This window comes from Anomaloglossus baeobatrachus, chromosome 2 (genome assembly GCF_048569485.1).
Source record: "Anomaloglossus baeobatrachus isolate aAnoBae1 chromosome 2, aAnoBae1.hap1, whole genome shotgun sequence".
NCBI classification, from domain to species: Eukaryota; Metazoa; Chordata; class Amphibia; order Anura; family Aromobatidae; genus Anomaloglossus; species Anomaloglossus baeobatrachus.
In genome coordinates, this window is record NC_134354.1 from 673,279,200 (window position 1) to 673,295,439 (window position 16,240).

At 47.0% G+C, this 16,240-nt stretch overlaps 1 protein-coding gene across 4 annotated transcripts in view; it reads right to left on the minus strand.

Moving 5' to 3' along the window:
* SCN8A (sodium voltage-gated channel alpha subunit 8) overlaps nucleotides 1–16,240 on the minus strand; it is a 335,228-nt gene that overhangs the window by 107,359 nt on the left and 211,629 nt on the right. For all 4 annotated transcript variants that reach the window (XM_075337138.1, XM_075337136.1, XM_075337139.1 and 1 more), the window contains exons 9-11: nucleotides 13,355–13,496; nucleotides 9,863–10,066; nucleotides 9,369–9,659 (exon numbers count right to left, since the gene is read on the minus strand). In XM_075337138.1, the coding sequence (XP_075193253.1) occupies nucleotides 9,369–9,659; nucleotides 9,863–10,066; nucleotides 13,355–13,496 (637 nt within the window). The remainder of the gene's footprint in view (nucleotides 1–9,368; nucleotides 9,660–9,862; nucleotides 10,067–13,354; nucleotides 13,497–16,240) is intronic.

Genomic DNA, 16,240 nt, shown 5'->3' on the forward strand with positions numbered 1-16,240 from the left:
GTTCCGCCTGATCGACAGAATGATATACTGTCATGGGCCCACACCTCAAAGGTGGGTGGGCATTTTGGTATTAGGCGGACACGAGAGTTACTGGAGAGGTGGTATTGGTGGCCACACTTAGCCAGCCACGTCAAGAGATATGTCGGTTCCTGCTACTCGTGTGCTCGCAACCGTCCATTACGGCAGAGACCGGCTGGACTCTTGCATCCTTTACCAGTGCCAGATAGACCATGGGAGGTGGTAGGCATGGACTTTGTGGGTGATCTTCCATGTTCACAGGGACATAGATTTGTGTGGGTCATTACGGACCATTTCTCCCGGATGGTTCATCTCGTACCGTTATCGAGAATCCCATCTTCCAGGGTACTAGCCAAACTATTCCTCAAGCATGTCTTTAGGCTTCACGGGATGCCAGATCGTATCATTTGTGATAGAGGCCCGCAATTTACTTCCCGTTTCTGGCAAGATCTTTGTAGCCTTCTGCAAATTGAGTTGAATCTCTCTTCGGCATACCATCCGGAGACCAATGGTTTGGTTGAGCGTACCAATCAATCTATGATTATATACCTTCGACACTTTGTTGCTGAGAACCACGATAACTGGTCCTCCCTCCTACCCTGGGCAGAATTTGCCCTTAACAATTCGCTGGCTGAGGCCACTGGGCAGACACCGTTCGTACTCAATAATGGGCAACACCCTAGGGTACCGGTACCGTTTCCCGCTGCTGCACCTCCTCCTCTTGTGGCCGACTGGGCAACTAATGCCAGAGAGGTTTGGGATCGGACTCAAGAGTCGATCCAAGCAGCTAAGGACCGTATGAAGACGGTGTCCGATCGGTTTCGTCGCCCGGCTCCTGTCTTTTCTCCAGGGGACTTTGTGTGGCTCTCTGCAAAACACGTGAGACTTAGAGTGAGCTCTGTCAAATTTGCTCATCGCTTCCTGGGTCCTTATGAGGTTCTTCGACAGGTAAATCCTGTAGTCTACCAATTGAAGTTACCCGTCCATCTTAAGATTCATGACAAATTCCATGTCTCACTGCTAAAGCCGGCTATTTTACCTCACGCTCGTGAAGTGCACTCTCCTGCCTCTGATTCCTCTCACTCTAGCTATGAGGTACGAGCCATAGTTGGTTCTAAGATGGTTAGAGGGCGCAGGTTCTTCTTGATAGATTGGGAGGGTTACGGCCCGGAACATCGCTCTTGGGAGCCTGAGGAGGCTGTCCATGCTCCCGACTTAGTTGCCGATTACCTGCGTCGCCGGGAGGGGGGCCCTTGAGGGGGAGGTACTGTTACGGTTGCTGCGAGCACTGGAGACTAAGTCCAGATTTCTTACTACTGCACATGTGCGAGCGCTGGAGACTAAGTCCAGATTTCTTGCTACTGCACATGTGCGAGCGCTGGAGACTAAGTCCTATCTTGGAGCCATTGCACATGTGCGGGTGACATCATCGCTGACACGAGGTCACATGTCTCTGACACCTTCTATGCCGATTGGTCGCTGGTCATGTGCTTGTGATGCCTTGCTCGGTGATAGGCCAGCATGACGTCACTCCTGTCGTTCTGGCAGCGGATTGGCTCTGGTGTCCTCCATCTTGGATGAGGCACAGAGTCTATATAAGACCCTGACACACGCCGCATGGCGCTCAGTCCTCTTGGTTCATGCATAAGAGTAGACGCTCTGTGCGCGTTCCTCTAGGCATTCCTCTGTCTATGCTAGGTGAGCGCTACCGGCAGGGTAGCGTTCTTATACCTTACAGCTTCGGCTGCTGTCCGTATCCTTACCTCTTAGGGGAGCGGACATAGGCAGGTGCCTGAGGCACATGGTCTGGCTGGGCCTTGTGGTTCGACTCGTAGGTGGACGTTGCTGCTAGGGTAACGTTCCTTATACTGCGTCTGGCAGTTGTTCGTATCCTCGCACACTAGGGGAGCGAACAGAGGTAGGAGCTTTGTGCGGCTTACGCTGCTGTTCGTCTCTTTTGCACCACTAGAAGAGCGGACCTAGGCAGGTGCCATTTCGCACACATTGCCTTTGTCTCTGTGATTATTAACAGAGATCATTCCACACACCCTCCAAGTAAGGGAGGAATTGCTTTACTTACTTATTATATCCTTCTGTGAGTTAACAGAGGTATTGCACTCTGCCATAGTCTGCAGCAGAGTCTTTGCACGGTGGACCCTGACTGTCTGATACTCCTTTAGGTTATCAGACAGCCCCCCGTAACATTTCCCTTGGATTGTTTAATGATTTCATCCAATCGCTCACCAAACAGACGGTCGCCAGAAAATGGCAAACCGGTTAAGAACTTTTTGGAAGCAGAGTCTGCCTTCCATTCACGTAGCCACATGGCCCTGCGGACTGCCACCGAATTGGCGGATGCTACCGCCGTACGGCTCGCAGAGTGCAGGACAGCATTAATGGCGTAGGACGCAAACGCCGACGCCTGAGAGGTTAAGGACACCACTTGCGGACCAGACGTACGTGTGACTGCATTAATCTGCGCATGACAAGCTGAGATAGCTTGGAGTGCCCATGCGGCTGCGAATGCTGGAGCAAAAGACGCGCCGATAGCTTCATAGATGGATTTCAACCAGAGCTCCATCTGTCTGTCAGTGGCATCTTTGAGTGAAGCCCCATCTTCCACTGCAACTATGGATCTAGCCGCCAGTCTGGAGACTGGAGGATCCACCTTGGGACACTGAGCCCAGCCCTTGACAACGTCAGGGGGGAAGGGATAACGTGTATCCTTAAGGCGCTTGGAAAAACGCTTATCTGGACAAGCTCGGTGTTTCTGGACTGCCTCTCTGAAGTCAGAGTGATCCAGAAACGTACTCAATGTACGCTTGGGAAACCTGAAACGGAATTTCTCCTGCTGAGAAGCTGACTCCTCAATTGGAGGAGCTGGGGGAGAAATATCCAACACCTGATTGATGGTCGCTATAAGGTCATTCACTATGGCGTCACCTTCAGGTGTATCTAGGTTGAGAGCGGCCTCAGGATCAGAATCCTGATCTGCTACCTCCGCTTCATCATCCAGAGAGTCCTCATGCTGAGACCCTGAACACTGTGATGAAGTCGAGGGAATTTCCCAGCGAGCCCGCTTAGGCGGCCTGGGACTGCGGTCCGTGTCAGAGACCTCACCCTGGGACCTATGGGTCACAACAGGAGCACTTTGCTGCTCCAACTGAGGGGGGCCTGGGGTCAATGATTCAACAGTGCCCGTGGCCTGAGTCACCGGTCTGGACTGTAAGGCTTCTAGTATCTTAGCAGACCATTTATCCATACTCTCAGACAGTTTGTCAGCAAATACTGCAAACTCCGTCCCTGTCACCTGGACAGTGGTAGCAGGTGGTTCCACCTGGGCCACCAGTAGCAGAGGCTCCGGCTGAGTAAGTGCCACAGGGGCCGAGCATTGCACACAATGAGGATCGGTGGAACCTGCCGGTAGTATAGCCGCACATGAGGTACAGGTTGCAAAGTAAGCCTGTGCTTTGGCACCCTTGCTTTTTGCGGACGACATGCTGTTGTCTCCTCTGAGTACAATCCAGGAGGGTATATAGCCAAAAATCAACAGTGCGACCGTACAGTGTAAATGTATAGCATATAAGCATATATATATATATGTACACTTCGGCACTCAGTGGGGCCAGCACCCAGGTGCTGCTTACCGACCGCTCAAAGCGGTTGTGTGATCACCAGATTCCCTGCCTGGGCCTCCCAGAGCCGTTGTCTCTCCTCTCCAGCGTCAGAAGTGCTGACAGGAATGGCTGCCGGCGTTCTGTGGGGAGGAGGGGGCCGTGGGCGAGCCCTAGAAAGTGCGGGAATCTGATGCCCCACTGTGCTGAGTGAGGGGGGAGGAGGATACAAAGTATGCTCCAGCCCTCAGCGCTGACGTCCTGTGCAGCGTCCCGCCCTTCCCCTGACTGGCAGGCCTGGGGGCGGGAATATGCGATACTAGGCCGCAAAAGCCGGGGACTAAAGTTATAAGCGCGGCCGGCAAATAAGCGCGGCCGGCGCGGTAGTCCCCGGCGCACTAACACACCCAGCAGTGCTGCAGTGTGTATGGCACAAGCGCTCCATGCGCGGTCCCCCAGGGGGACACAGAGTACCTCACAGTAGCAGGGACTTGTCCCTGACGATACCCGGCTCCTGTCCAGCAGATTCCCCAGGGGCTGCGGAGGGAGCACGGTCCCAGTGCCTGGAGACCGATTAGGATCCCACTTCACCCAGAGCCCATTAAGGGATGGGGAAGGAAAACAGCATGTGGCTCCTGCCTATGTACCCGCAATGGGTACCTCAACCTTAACAGCACCGCCGACCAGAGTGGGGTGAGAAGGGAGCATGCTGGGGGCCCTGTTGTGGGCCCTCTTTTCTTCCATCCGACATAGTCAGCAGCTGCTGCTGACTAAGATGTGGAGCTATGCGTGGATGTCAGCCTCCTTCGCACAAAGCATAAAAACTGAGGAGCCCGTGAGGCACGGGGGGTGTATAGGCAGAAGGGGAGGGGCTTTACACTTTTAAGTGTAACACTTTGTGTGGCCTCCGGAGGCAGAAGCTATACACCCAATTGTCTGGGTCTCCCAATGGAGCGACAAAGAAATGGGACATTGAATATGATGATGTCATGTCGTTGGAAGCTTCTGGTTTATTGGCAACACCCCTGAGAATATATTTTAATGCACACCTGAAACACACTGCTTCTTTGTGTATGAAGGTGCCTCGTTCATTTGTACAAACAATTATATGCAAGCACAAACAATATGGGAATGTCCAGCCATCATACGCTCAGGAAGGAAGATGCTGGCAGAAGCTGGTAAGATTGTGTCATTATTCACAGCGAAATTAGTACTGTATTAACATAGGCTGAAAGGCCACTCTGCCAGGAAGAAGCCATTACTCCAAAAGAAACGAAGCCAGATTAATGTTTGCAAATGCACAAAGGAACAAAGACCTTAATTTTTGGAGTCATGTCCTGAGGTGTGACGGAACTAAAATTCAACTGTTTGGCCATAATGACCATTTGGTCATTATGGTTTGGTTTATGGTTTGGTTTATGGTTTGGAGAAAAAAGTGAGAATCTTTGAAGCCTAAGAATACCATCCCAACTATGAAACACAGGGGTGGCAGCATCATGTTGTGAGGTTGTTTTGCTGCAGGAGGGACTGGTGCACTTCACAAAATAGATGGCACTATCAGGAAAGAAGATTATGTGGCAATACTGAAGCAACATCTCAAGACATCAGCCAGGAACTTAAAGCTTGGGTGGAAATAGGTCATCCAAATGTAAAATGACCCGAAGCATACTACCAAACGGGTTACAAAGTGGCTTAAGGATAAAAAAAAGTCAATGTTTTGGAGTGGCCATCAAAAAACCCTGATCTCAGTCCTACAGAAAATGTATGGGCAAAGCTGAAAAGGCCGATGCAATCAAGGTAACCTACAAACATGGCTCAGTTACTACAGTAAGGAGGAATTGGCCCAAATTCCTACCAACTATTTTGAGAAGCTTGTGGAAGGATATCCACAGGGGCGGAACGATCGTGGTCGCAGGGGTCGCAACTGCGACCGGGCCTGGGGTTTAGGGGGCTTGCAGACCTCAGCTCCTGCTACAGGACATCTAGCTGAATTACAGCACAGTGACTGGTCAGGACCCTGCAGTACAAATTGCAGCACCGTGAGGTTACAGGAAGCAGCAGTGGCTCTGAGGCTGACAGGCTACTTAAAAAATGCATATTCACTGCTCCCCACCTCTTTCCACTGAAGACGGTGCTGAGAGGTGAGCAGGTTTATAGGAGTGGATAGCCCTGCATATATGCATTCTCTTTAATATCAGCAAACTGATAGCCCAGCTGCTGTCTTCCTGCAACTGCTGGGTGATCGGGTGATCAGGTGTGCTACTATTAAAGAGAACCACCGGCGGAGATACTGCAGGTGCATTTGTACTGGGGCCCCTAAGGAGAGGGGTGGGAAACAACTGTAGCAAACTCAGTCTCCCAGTGACTGCAGAGAAGCAGGGGCTGTTTCAGCGCTATGTGCAGATATAAGGGCCGCACTCTGCAGATGATGCTGTCACCCCCTGCTCCTTCTGGAGCTGATGCTGCAGGGTCTGTGCAGGAGACATGGGCACTGCTGGAGGGAGCAATCACACTGTGCGGGGTCTGCGGTGAGCCAGGGGAGAGCTCTGTCACCCTGGATACCAGCCTGTATAGGGGAGGGGGGTTGTACTGCCGCCAATGTGCGCTGCAGAGGAAGTGAAAGGTCAGTGCAGCCCCTTCCTCTCCCTCCCTCTTGTCACTAGAAGCTGTCGGGACTGAGAGCAGAGGGAGAGGGAGGAGGATATGGCAGTGGTGGCAGCAGAGACAGTGGCAGGGGCGGCTCTGCTCTGAGTTCTGTGCTGTGTCCTCCATATCCTGCAGACCAGAGATTTCACTGGTCATAGCTGCTTCCCTATGATGGGGCAGGGATGAGAAGGCCCCTCTGCTCCTGGAGACTGACTTCTGCATAGGTGAGTACATGTAATGGTGTGTATGCAGAATATAGTGTATATCAGTGTGTTTATGGGTAGTATATAGTGTATATCAGTGTGTATGTGGGTAGTATATAGTGTATATCAGTGTGTATATGGGTAGTATATACTGTATATCAGTGTGTATGTGGGTAGTATATAGTGTTTATCAGGGTCTGTGTGGGTAGTATATAGTGTATATATGTGTCTATATGGGTAGTATATAGTGTCTATCAGTGTCGTGGGTAGTATATAGTGTCTATCAGTGTCTATGTGGGTAGTGTATGGTGTTTAGAAATGGGCATATAATGTATATAATAGTTTGTATTGTATATGTGTGTGTTTATATGGTATACAGTAAATGTAATATTGTGTATGTACAGTATACAGCGTGTGTTTCTCTGTAGGGGTATTTGAGTGCTTGTGGAAAAATTGTATTAGAAGAAAACACCATGCAACAGGCAGCAGAGGGAAGGTGAGTATAATTGGTACATTTTTTTTTCTGTATGCAGCGTGATGGGTATCATATGCACAAGGATGGGGAGATATATACATGGATGGGGGACAAAGAATCAAGCATGGGATGGGAAAGCTGGGTGAAGAAGAATCTTTCCCTCAGCAACCAGCTTTTCCATGCTCTGCTACATCATATCTTTCCCTCAGCACTCAGTTTTTCCATGCTCTGATATCAAGGAAAAGCTGGGTGCTGAGGTAAAGATGTATAGAACAGCATGAGGAAGCTGGGTGCTGAGGACAAGATGGATATCAGAACATAGGAAAGCTGGGTGCTGAGGTAAAGATGTAGAGTAGAGCACGGGGAAGGTGCGTGCTCAGGACAAGTTGGATATGAAAACATAGGAAAGCCGTGTGCTGATAGAAAGAGGGATTTCAGATGGGAAAGCAAGGTGCTGGGGGAATGAGCCAAGTGTCAGCCTCAGTATCCTGTACCCTGAATGTCGGTGTGATTATGCTGTGCCCCGATTGTCAGTGTACGGCTGGGGGGTGGCCAGGTCCAAATTTTGCATCGGGGCCCATTGAACACTAGTTACACCACTGGGTATCCAAAACGTTTCACCCAAGAGATATAGTTTAAAAGCAATGACACCAAATACTAATGAAATGTATGCAAACTTTTGATTTTGCAGAAAGTAATAAAAATGCTTTAAAGAATTCCCTCTCTCATTATTCTGACATTTGGGAAATATAATTAATTTTGGTTCCTAATTGACCTAAAACGGAAAAGGTTTATTTTGATTTCATGTCAGATAGTGAGAAAAACCTGCAGATGTGTCTTTCAAGATAGTATATGTAAACCTCTGGTTTCAACTGTAGATGGGGCAGAATACAGATACATCAAAGCCCCATGTTCTTTTCATTTCTATTCACCTTCCCTCCAATCTGCTTCTCAAGCACTTAAGAGTTGTTAGCAGGATAGCTCTGCTTTGTAATATTATCCCTGATCTGCTGTATAGTGTGACATAGGAGGACAGCTATCTCCAACTCCTACACCTAATGTTGCAACATGAACATCCTTAAGGCCAGTCACACGCAGCGATATCGCTAGCGAGCATACCCGCCCCCGTCGTTTGTGCGTCACAGGCAAATCGCTGCCCGTGGCGCACAATATCGTTAGGAGCCGTCATACGGACTTACCTACCTAGCGACGTCGCTGTTGCCGGCGAACCACTTCCTTTCTAAGGGGGCGGTTCGTGCGGCGTCACAGCGGCGTCACTAAGCGGCCGCCCAATAGAAGCGGAGGGGGGGAGATGAGCGGCCGTAATAACCTGCCCACTTCCTTCCTTCCTCATTGCTTGCGGCTGCAGGTAAGCTGTAGTTTGTCGTTCCCGAGGTGTCACACATAGCGATGTGTGCTGCCTCGGGAACGACAAACAACCTGTGTCCTCAACAATCAACGATTTTTGGAAAATGAACGACGTGTCAACGATGGACGATATGGTGAGTATTTTCCATCATTAACGGCCGCTCGTTGGTGTCACACGCAACGACGTCGCTAACGATGACGGATGTGCGTCACGGAATCCGTGACCCCGGCGATATATCGTTAGATACGTCGCTGCGTGTGACGGGGTCTTTAGTGTTCCCATAACTAATGAGTTAGGCTAGGTTCAAATTTCCGTTGTTTTAAATCCGTCAGGTCCGTCAGCAACGGATCAGATGTTTTTTAGATGTCAACTGACGCAACGGATGTGTTTTTCACAGGATTCCTTTCACAGGAATCCTGTGAAAAAAATGATCTGTCGCGTCCGTTACATCCGCTATGCGTCCGTTTTTTGACGGATCAGTCATGATCCGTTTGTGTTTGGGACAGCCCAGTGGGTGTGCCAAACATGCTGGGCATGCTCAGTAGAGCATGATGGAATCCAGCGCTGGATTCCGTTGTAAGACTGATTACGACAGAATCCAGCACCATAGACATCCATTACAAGCTTGACGGATGGCGACGGATTCCTGCGCGGTGCGTTAATTTTGACGGCCAGAAAAACGTTACATTCTGCGTTGCTCCCGCCCGGTGGTCAGTCAAAAAACGACTGACCGCAACGCAGCGGATGCAACGCAAGGTCATCATTCGCAATCCGCCACTAATACAAGTCTATGGGACACAACGGAATCCGCTAAACGGATTCCTTTGTTTACCATAGCCGCGGATTGTGACTGATACATTTTAACGGAGATGTGAACCTAGCCTTAAATGTATTTCCATATCAACCTAAATGTCTCCACCACATTTCTCCTTCCATCTTACTACTCGGCAGCATTGCAGTCTACAAAGATGGTTAAAACTTACTATGAGTGCAATACTTCTAGGAATGTGCTTTAAATAATGCATATTTTTCATTTCCATTACCTGATCCATAATAGAAAACTTCCGTCCCAGCCTATTGTCGGGGTACCAAAACCCTTTTCTTTTCATACCATCTTCTGACTCTGATTTGTAGACTTTTTCGGAATCTCCTTTCTCCTCCCCTTCTGACAATTCTTTCTGTCTCTTCTTCCTTCTGCGGTTTCTTTTTTCCTTTGCACTCTTGGTACTCAACTTTGAAAGTTCTGAAGAGGTCTGAGACATCCGGGCATCACCTTCTCCATCTTCCACAGCATCTTCAGTAACAGTGCCGGCTGAGGTAGCCATAGCTGCCGCCTAAGAAACGAACAAAACTAGTAAATATGATAACCAACCAATGTTGTTTTGTTTGTTTGGAACAAATGTAGCAGGGACAAGTATATAAATCAGAGGAAGTTGAGGAATCATACTACCTCTAGTATTTACGCCCACTCACAGCTCGCCTTTATGCAATATGTGTCACATATTTATTAATCTACGTCTTCAGATTGAGGTCACACCTGCTCTTCCTGGATTTTCTTCAGCTGCTCCAGCATTGCTTTGAATTCGTTTTCCTTTTGCTCGGCTTCTTCAAGAGTTGCTTGATTCTGTTCTTCATAAGCCATAGCGACCACAGCCAGGATCAAATTCACCAAATAAAATGAGCCAACGAAGATGACCAAAACAAAGAAGATCATGTATGTTTTTCCAGAAGCACGTAGGACCTAACCAGCGTAAAAAGAACAAAACAGAAATGGCTTTGTTATCTTGCAAAATAAGAAATAACTGTGTAAAGACACTTATTTTATCACTTTTATAGGTATTACCCATTTTTAAAAGATATTTTGCTTATTAACTTTATGCGAACATATATACAGTCTAGACACCAATCTCTTATAGCTTGTGCCAAATTTATGTATACAAGATAGTGTTGTGCCACATGCAACATTAAAACAAAGAGATGTCATGTAGAGTCACAGCTTGTAACCACCCAATAGAATAGAGAAGGGGTCTACGTAGCACCGAGACATCTACAGCTTTGCCTGACTCTGAAGAAACACCGCATTAGGCAACTTATCCAAAGCTTCATTTCCTAGGTTTGGAACTTGGGAGATTCTATCAACAGTGGTGGGATTTGTCAGCAATATATATCAAAGGCACATGGCAACCTTAATTTAGACACTCGTCATTAGACATTTACAACTGTATCATTAAAAATAATATATATAAATATATATATATATACCAAACTCTCATTGTCAGTTCCCCAATAATCTGCCTAATAGCAAATGCAGACGTTGCCTTTTTTATTAATAGTCAGTCAATTGCGTATTGTCCTTTAAATAAATTAGGCTGAGGCCAAACGGGGATTAGTGCGAGTCCTCATATGACACTCTGCACACGCTCACAGCAGGAGCCGAGTGTCAAGTGACTGTGGTCCGATCGTGCGATCAGACCACAGTTGCGGAGGGGAGGGCCGGCGCTGAGGATGGGAGGGCCGGCGCTGAGGAGGGGAGAGCTGGCGCTGAGGAGGGGAGGGAGGGATTTATCTCCCTATCTCCTCTGTTGCTGGCTGATATGAGAATCGCATGAACTCACTTTACACCAGTGTAATGCAAGTGCAGTGCGATGTTTCTCTCGCCCCATAAACTTGAATGGGTGCGAGTGAAACAGAATCGCATTGCACCCGCAGTGTGCTGCGACTGTTTTCTCGGTTCGATTAGGGCTGAGAAAACAATTGGCTCCATAGAGTAACATTGGTCTGAGTGGAAGGGAGTTTTTATCACATTCCACTCGCTCCATATTACTCCCTGTGTGTGCTGACCCTTAGGCGGGCTTTGCACGCTGCGACATCAGTAACAATGTGTTACCGATGCTGCAGCGATAGTCCCGCCCCCGTCGCACGTGCAATATCTAGTGAAAGCTGCCGTAGCGATTATCGCTACGGCAGTTTCACACGCACATACCTGCCGTGCGACGTCCCTCTGGCCGGCGACCCGCCTCCTTCCTAAGGGGGCGGGTCATGCGGCGTCACAGCGACGTCACACGGCAGGCGGCCAATTGAAGTGGAGGGGCGGAGATGAGCAGGATGTAAACATCCCGCCCACCTTCGTCCTTCTCATTGCAGCCGGCGGCAGGTAAGGTGAAGTTCCTCGCTCCTGCGGCTTCATACACAGGGATGTGTGCTGCCGCAGGAGCGAGGAACAACATCGTACCTGTCGCTGCACCGGCATTATGGAAATGTCGGAGGCTGCAGCGATGATACGATAACGACGCTTTTGCGCTCGTTCATCGTATCAAAAAGGATTTGCACGTTGCGATATCGACTGAGACGCCGGATGTGCGTCACTTTCGATTTGACCCCACCGACATCGCACGTGCAATATCGCAACGTGCAAAGCCGCCCTTAGGCCCCTTTCACACGTCAGTGATTCTGGTACGTTTGTGCTTTTTTTTAAACGTACCAGAATCACTGACATACGCAGACCCATTATAATGAATGGGTCTGCTCACACGTCAGTGATTTGTCACTGCACGTGTCTCCGTGCAGCGTACCCGCGTGTGCGTGATTGCTGCACGGAGACATGTCCATTTTTTTCTGGCATCACTGATGTTCCACGGACCACGCAGTGGTGTGGTCCGTGAAACACGTGCCAGAAAAAAACGTGCTTTTAAAATAATAAACATTTTAACTCACCCGGCGTCCAGCGATGTCCTCTGCAGCCCGTTCTCCCTGCTCCTTCTGTGCCGGCTGATTACTGTCGCGCATATTCATTATGCGCGACACAGCCGACCCGGAAGCAGCTCCTGCAGGGGTCACCGCCGGCCGGATGCTGCGTCGCGGGAGGATTCAGCACCACGGACAGCGGGAGCGGGCGCAGGTGAGTGAATCTCTAAGTGCAATCACGGGCCACGGAGAACGGAGCCCGGATTGCACTTAGACAACCCACGTGTGCCGTGATTTTCGGCACACGCAGGGACATGTGCGTGTTTTACACGCCAGTGAAAAACGTCTGTGTTTTTCACTGACGTGTGAAACGGGCCTTAGAGGCAGTGGAGTGCTGTTTGTGACAAATTAGTAGCAGCGGTGGGATATCTGCGTGATCTCCTGGGTTCACTCAGTCTGTGTTCATACAAACTGGTGGCAGAGGTGGGATATCTGCGTGATCTCCCGGACTGTCTCAGTCTGTTCATGACAGGAAGTATCACAGAGTCAGAGCAACAACAGCAGAGAGGCGATGCTGGGAAAGATGAAAGATGATACTGGAACAACTTAGAGACTGGAACAGCAGAGAGCTGAAGAGGAATAACAAAGATGTGGTGCTGGAACTTCACAAAGGTGAATTTGGAAGAGCAGAGAGGTGGTGCTGAACAGCAGAGAGACAGTGCTGGAACAGCAGAGAGACAGTGCTGGAACAGCAGAGAGACAGTGCTGGAACAGCAGAGAGACAGTGCTGGAACAGCAGAGAGACAGTGCTGGAACAGCAGAGAGACAGTGCTGGAACAGCAGAGATGTTGTTTAGCAACAGCAGAGAATTGATTAGGGAACAACAGAGAGGTAATACTGGAAAAGCAGAGAGGTGGTGCTGGAACAGATAGGAGCTGATACTGAAAAAAATTAGATCGGCGGTGCTGAACAAGTAAAAAGGTGATCTGCAGAAAGACAGGCAGGGTTATATTTGATTAGGTAATTAATAACTATTTTTTTTATTTTCAAACTGGTCAACCTTTTAGGAAATTTAAGTTGAATACCCCTTTAACCACCAATTCAAAGATGTAAATGTACAATCTTTCCCATTGGCTGAAGCCTTGAAGAGGCATGTTATCATGGGTTACACGACCATGGGAAATGTATCCACGTTCTCTGCTAAATCAAGTAAGCTGAAGTGCCAGCAAACAATCTGATATTTCCACGTGTGGCTTGTACAACAACATTCAATGACTACTCAATATTTATAAAAACGCCATACAATAAATATTCTAAACCAAATGTAAACGTTTGGATTGCTTACCAATTGGTACAAGTTTTCCCAAAAATCCTGAGTCATAAGGCGAAATAAGGCTAGAAAAGCCCAACTAAAAGTATCAAAGTTTGTGTAGCCGTAGTTTGGATTCCTCCCTGCTTTCAAACATGTGTAACCTTCTGGACATTGCCTTGGATAAGAAAAAATAAATGGAAGCAAAGTCAATGCAACTGTTAGATACAAGGTTTCTCATTTTTACTACAGTTGTAACATGAATCTAGCCTCCAACACTGCATGTTACCATAGAATTATCTGCATTTTAAAGAAAGCAAGGAAACATATTGTAATGCAGCATAGTGTAAGAGACTGAGCATGTGCTAGAAATAACTGAATAATAACACTTTGTGCTAAATGTTTCTCTCCAATAAACAGGTGAGGACCCCAGTTAAAGTGAATCTGTCAGCAGGTTTTTGCTATGTAAGCTGAGGGCAGCATGCTGTAAAGACTGCTTTACACAAGTCGATCTATTGTGCGATGCATCATTGGGGTCACGGTTTTCGTGACTCACTTCCGCCGTTCGTAACGACATCTTTGCATGTGTCATCTCCGTGCGATTCCAAACTATCACTAATCGTTAAAAACTCAGCCATCGTGTACTCGTCGTTTATTTCCACAATATCGTGAATTTTTGGCTTTCAGAACGACACATTGATAAGTGTGACTCCCTTTCATCGTCCTTCTTCGTCGTTTTTTGAAACGTCATCATCGTCCAGGGCGTAGTTGCTATTTTAAATAGACACGCCTAATATGTTGTGATTGGTTGTCGCTGATGCGTTTTGATTTGTTAATCATGAAATAAAAGCCGGAGCTAGTGTTCTGAATTTCGGCCATTCTGGGTAGCCTTGGCGCAGTGTGTATAATAGTACAGTGTTACTTATTTGTTTCTGTTTTTTTCGGGATTCCTCTGCTTGTGTTCTTTTGCAACCGTATTTGTGGTCAGTTTTATTTTAGCCCATTTTTTTTTTGTAAAACAAAAAAATAAAATGTCAATATCAATTGAATAAATAAAGGTAAAAACCTTTGTTTAAAGAATTTACAAAAATATGGAAAAAATATTTCCTAACCAAAATATTATTTGAACAATATTAAAACCTAACATTAAAAAAACCAACCCCAAAATAAAACAAAAAACCTTTGATGCAAGACAAACAAAATTCTCCAATAGAAGGATGCCAGGAAAAAATGTTCGCAGATACAAGGGAAAAAAGAGACAAGGACGGACGCACGACAGACGATTTATATTAAAACCACCCGATCAGTCAAAGAATAAAGACAAAAGTGTGCTGGAAAACAAGATTCTGGGCGTGATAGACAACGTCACAGAGGGGTGTATAGTTTACATAAAAACGCCCCTATGAAAGACAGATTGACTAAAACAAAACATGTGTGAAGTCTTTGGCACGGCCGCCATGGACAAACAATACATCGCTGATCGCTATTGGGTCGTTGATCAAAAGAAAACGTGTGACGCATAGACAACAACCTATGTGCGATCAAAAAAAAAAAAAAGACATGGGCGTGACGGATAAAAAAAAAAATCACACGATCGGTCGTCTCGTGTAAAGCAGGCTTAAAAGTTAAAAGACAAAAAGCAACTGTGCTTCTCTTATCTGTGTGTGTACAATTGTTTAAGTAAACTAAAGGGTTTAATACTCTGTGATTACCATTAAATGACTAGAAACTCTCATGCAGGCCAGTCCCACACGCCCCCTGCTGTGATTGACACTTCACAGTCAATCCATAATCTCTATAGAGAGCCTGGTGTGTGTGGGGAAGCTAACTCAACTTTGTTGTGTTCCTAAATCTATATTATTTTATTGTTTCAGAAGGCCTGCAGCCAGTAATCTATGTGATACACTATTGGATTCAAAATCTCCTTGCCTACATTATGTTGCTGTCAGATAAGGTAGCAAAAAGCTGCTGACAGATTCTCAATGTCAATGTTGTAATTTCCTGTCACATTTTAAAAATACACTTTAAAGAGGTTCTCCACTTGTACTATGACTAGTTCTTAGATTGTCATGTGTAGTTATGCACCTGTTCACACTTCAGTTTGTCTATATTCAAGAGGGTCATACCTTCTGACCATGTACCTCTCCCCCACTTGCCACAAGTGATCTTATCCTATATAGCAGATTCCTACTTGCCCATACACAGGAGGTTTTTTAACCCAGAGAGAGGCTTCACATAGAGTAGGTACCCAGTTACGGGATATGCCGTGACGTGGCAACTGGGCAGATATATAAGTGGCCGTTTCTATATGCTAAATATCTCATTTTTCTTAGATTTCCCTTGCAGTAATGCAGGTCTATATTCACACATTCATAGGTTTCATATTTTAGCATTATCAGAGTGCAAACTGTCTTTTTTGTATTTGATGTCATGTTCAGTTATGCACCTGTTCACACTTCAGTTTGGTGAGTGCAGTCAGTCTTTTTGTCTATTTCTTAGATTGATACAATGACAATAAGTTAATTGCATAGCAATCAGCAGTACTAGTTGGGAAAACCTGACAGTAAGGCTATGTTCACACACTGCGTTTTTTACCTGCGTTTTTGGTCCGTTTTTGCTGCAGAAATTTCTTGAGAAATTCTTGTAACCTTTCTGCAGACATTCCCCAGCAAAACCTATGGCAAAAAAAATTAGCTGTGCGCACACTGCGTTTTTTTCTTAAGAAAATTCTTTCAGTAGATTTTCTTAAAAAAAAGAATGAGCATGTCACTTCTTTTCTGCAGCTAACTGCGTTAGTTACCATAGATAATTGGCACAATAACACAGGGAGCAACCAACAATCAAAACGCATCAAAAACGCACCGAAAACGCGGCAAAAACGCACCGAAAACGCGGCAAAAACGCAGGTGCGTTTTTGGTGCG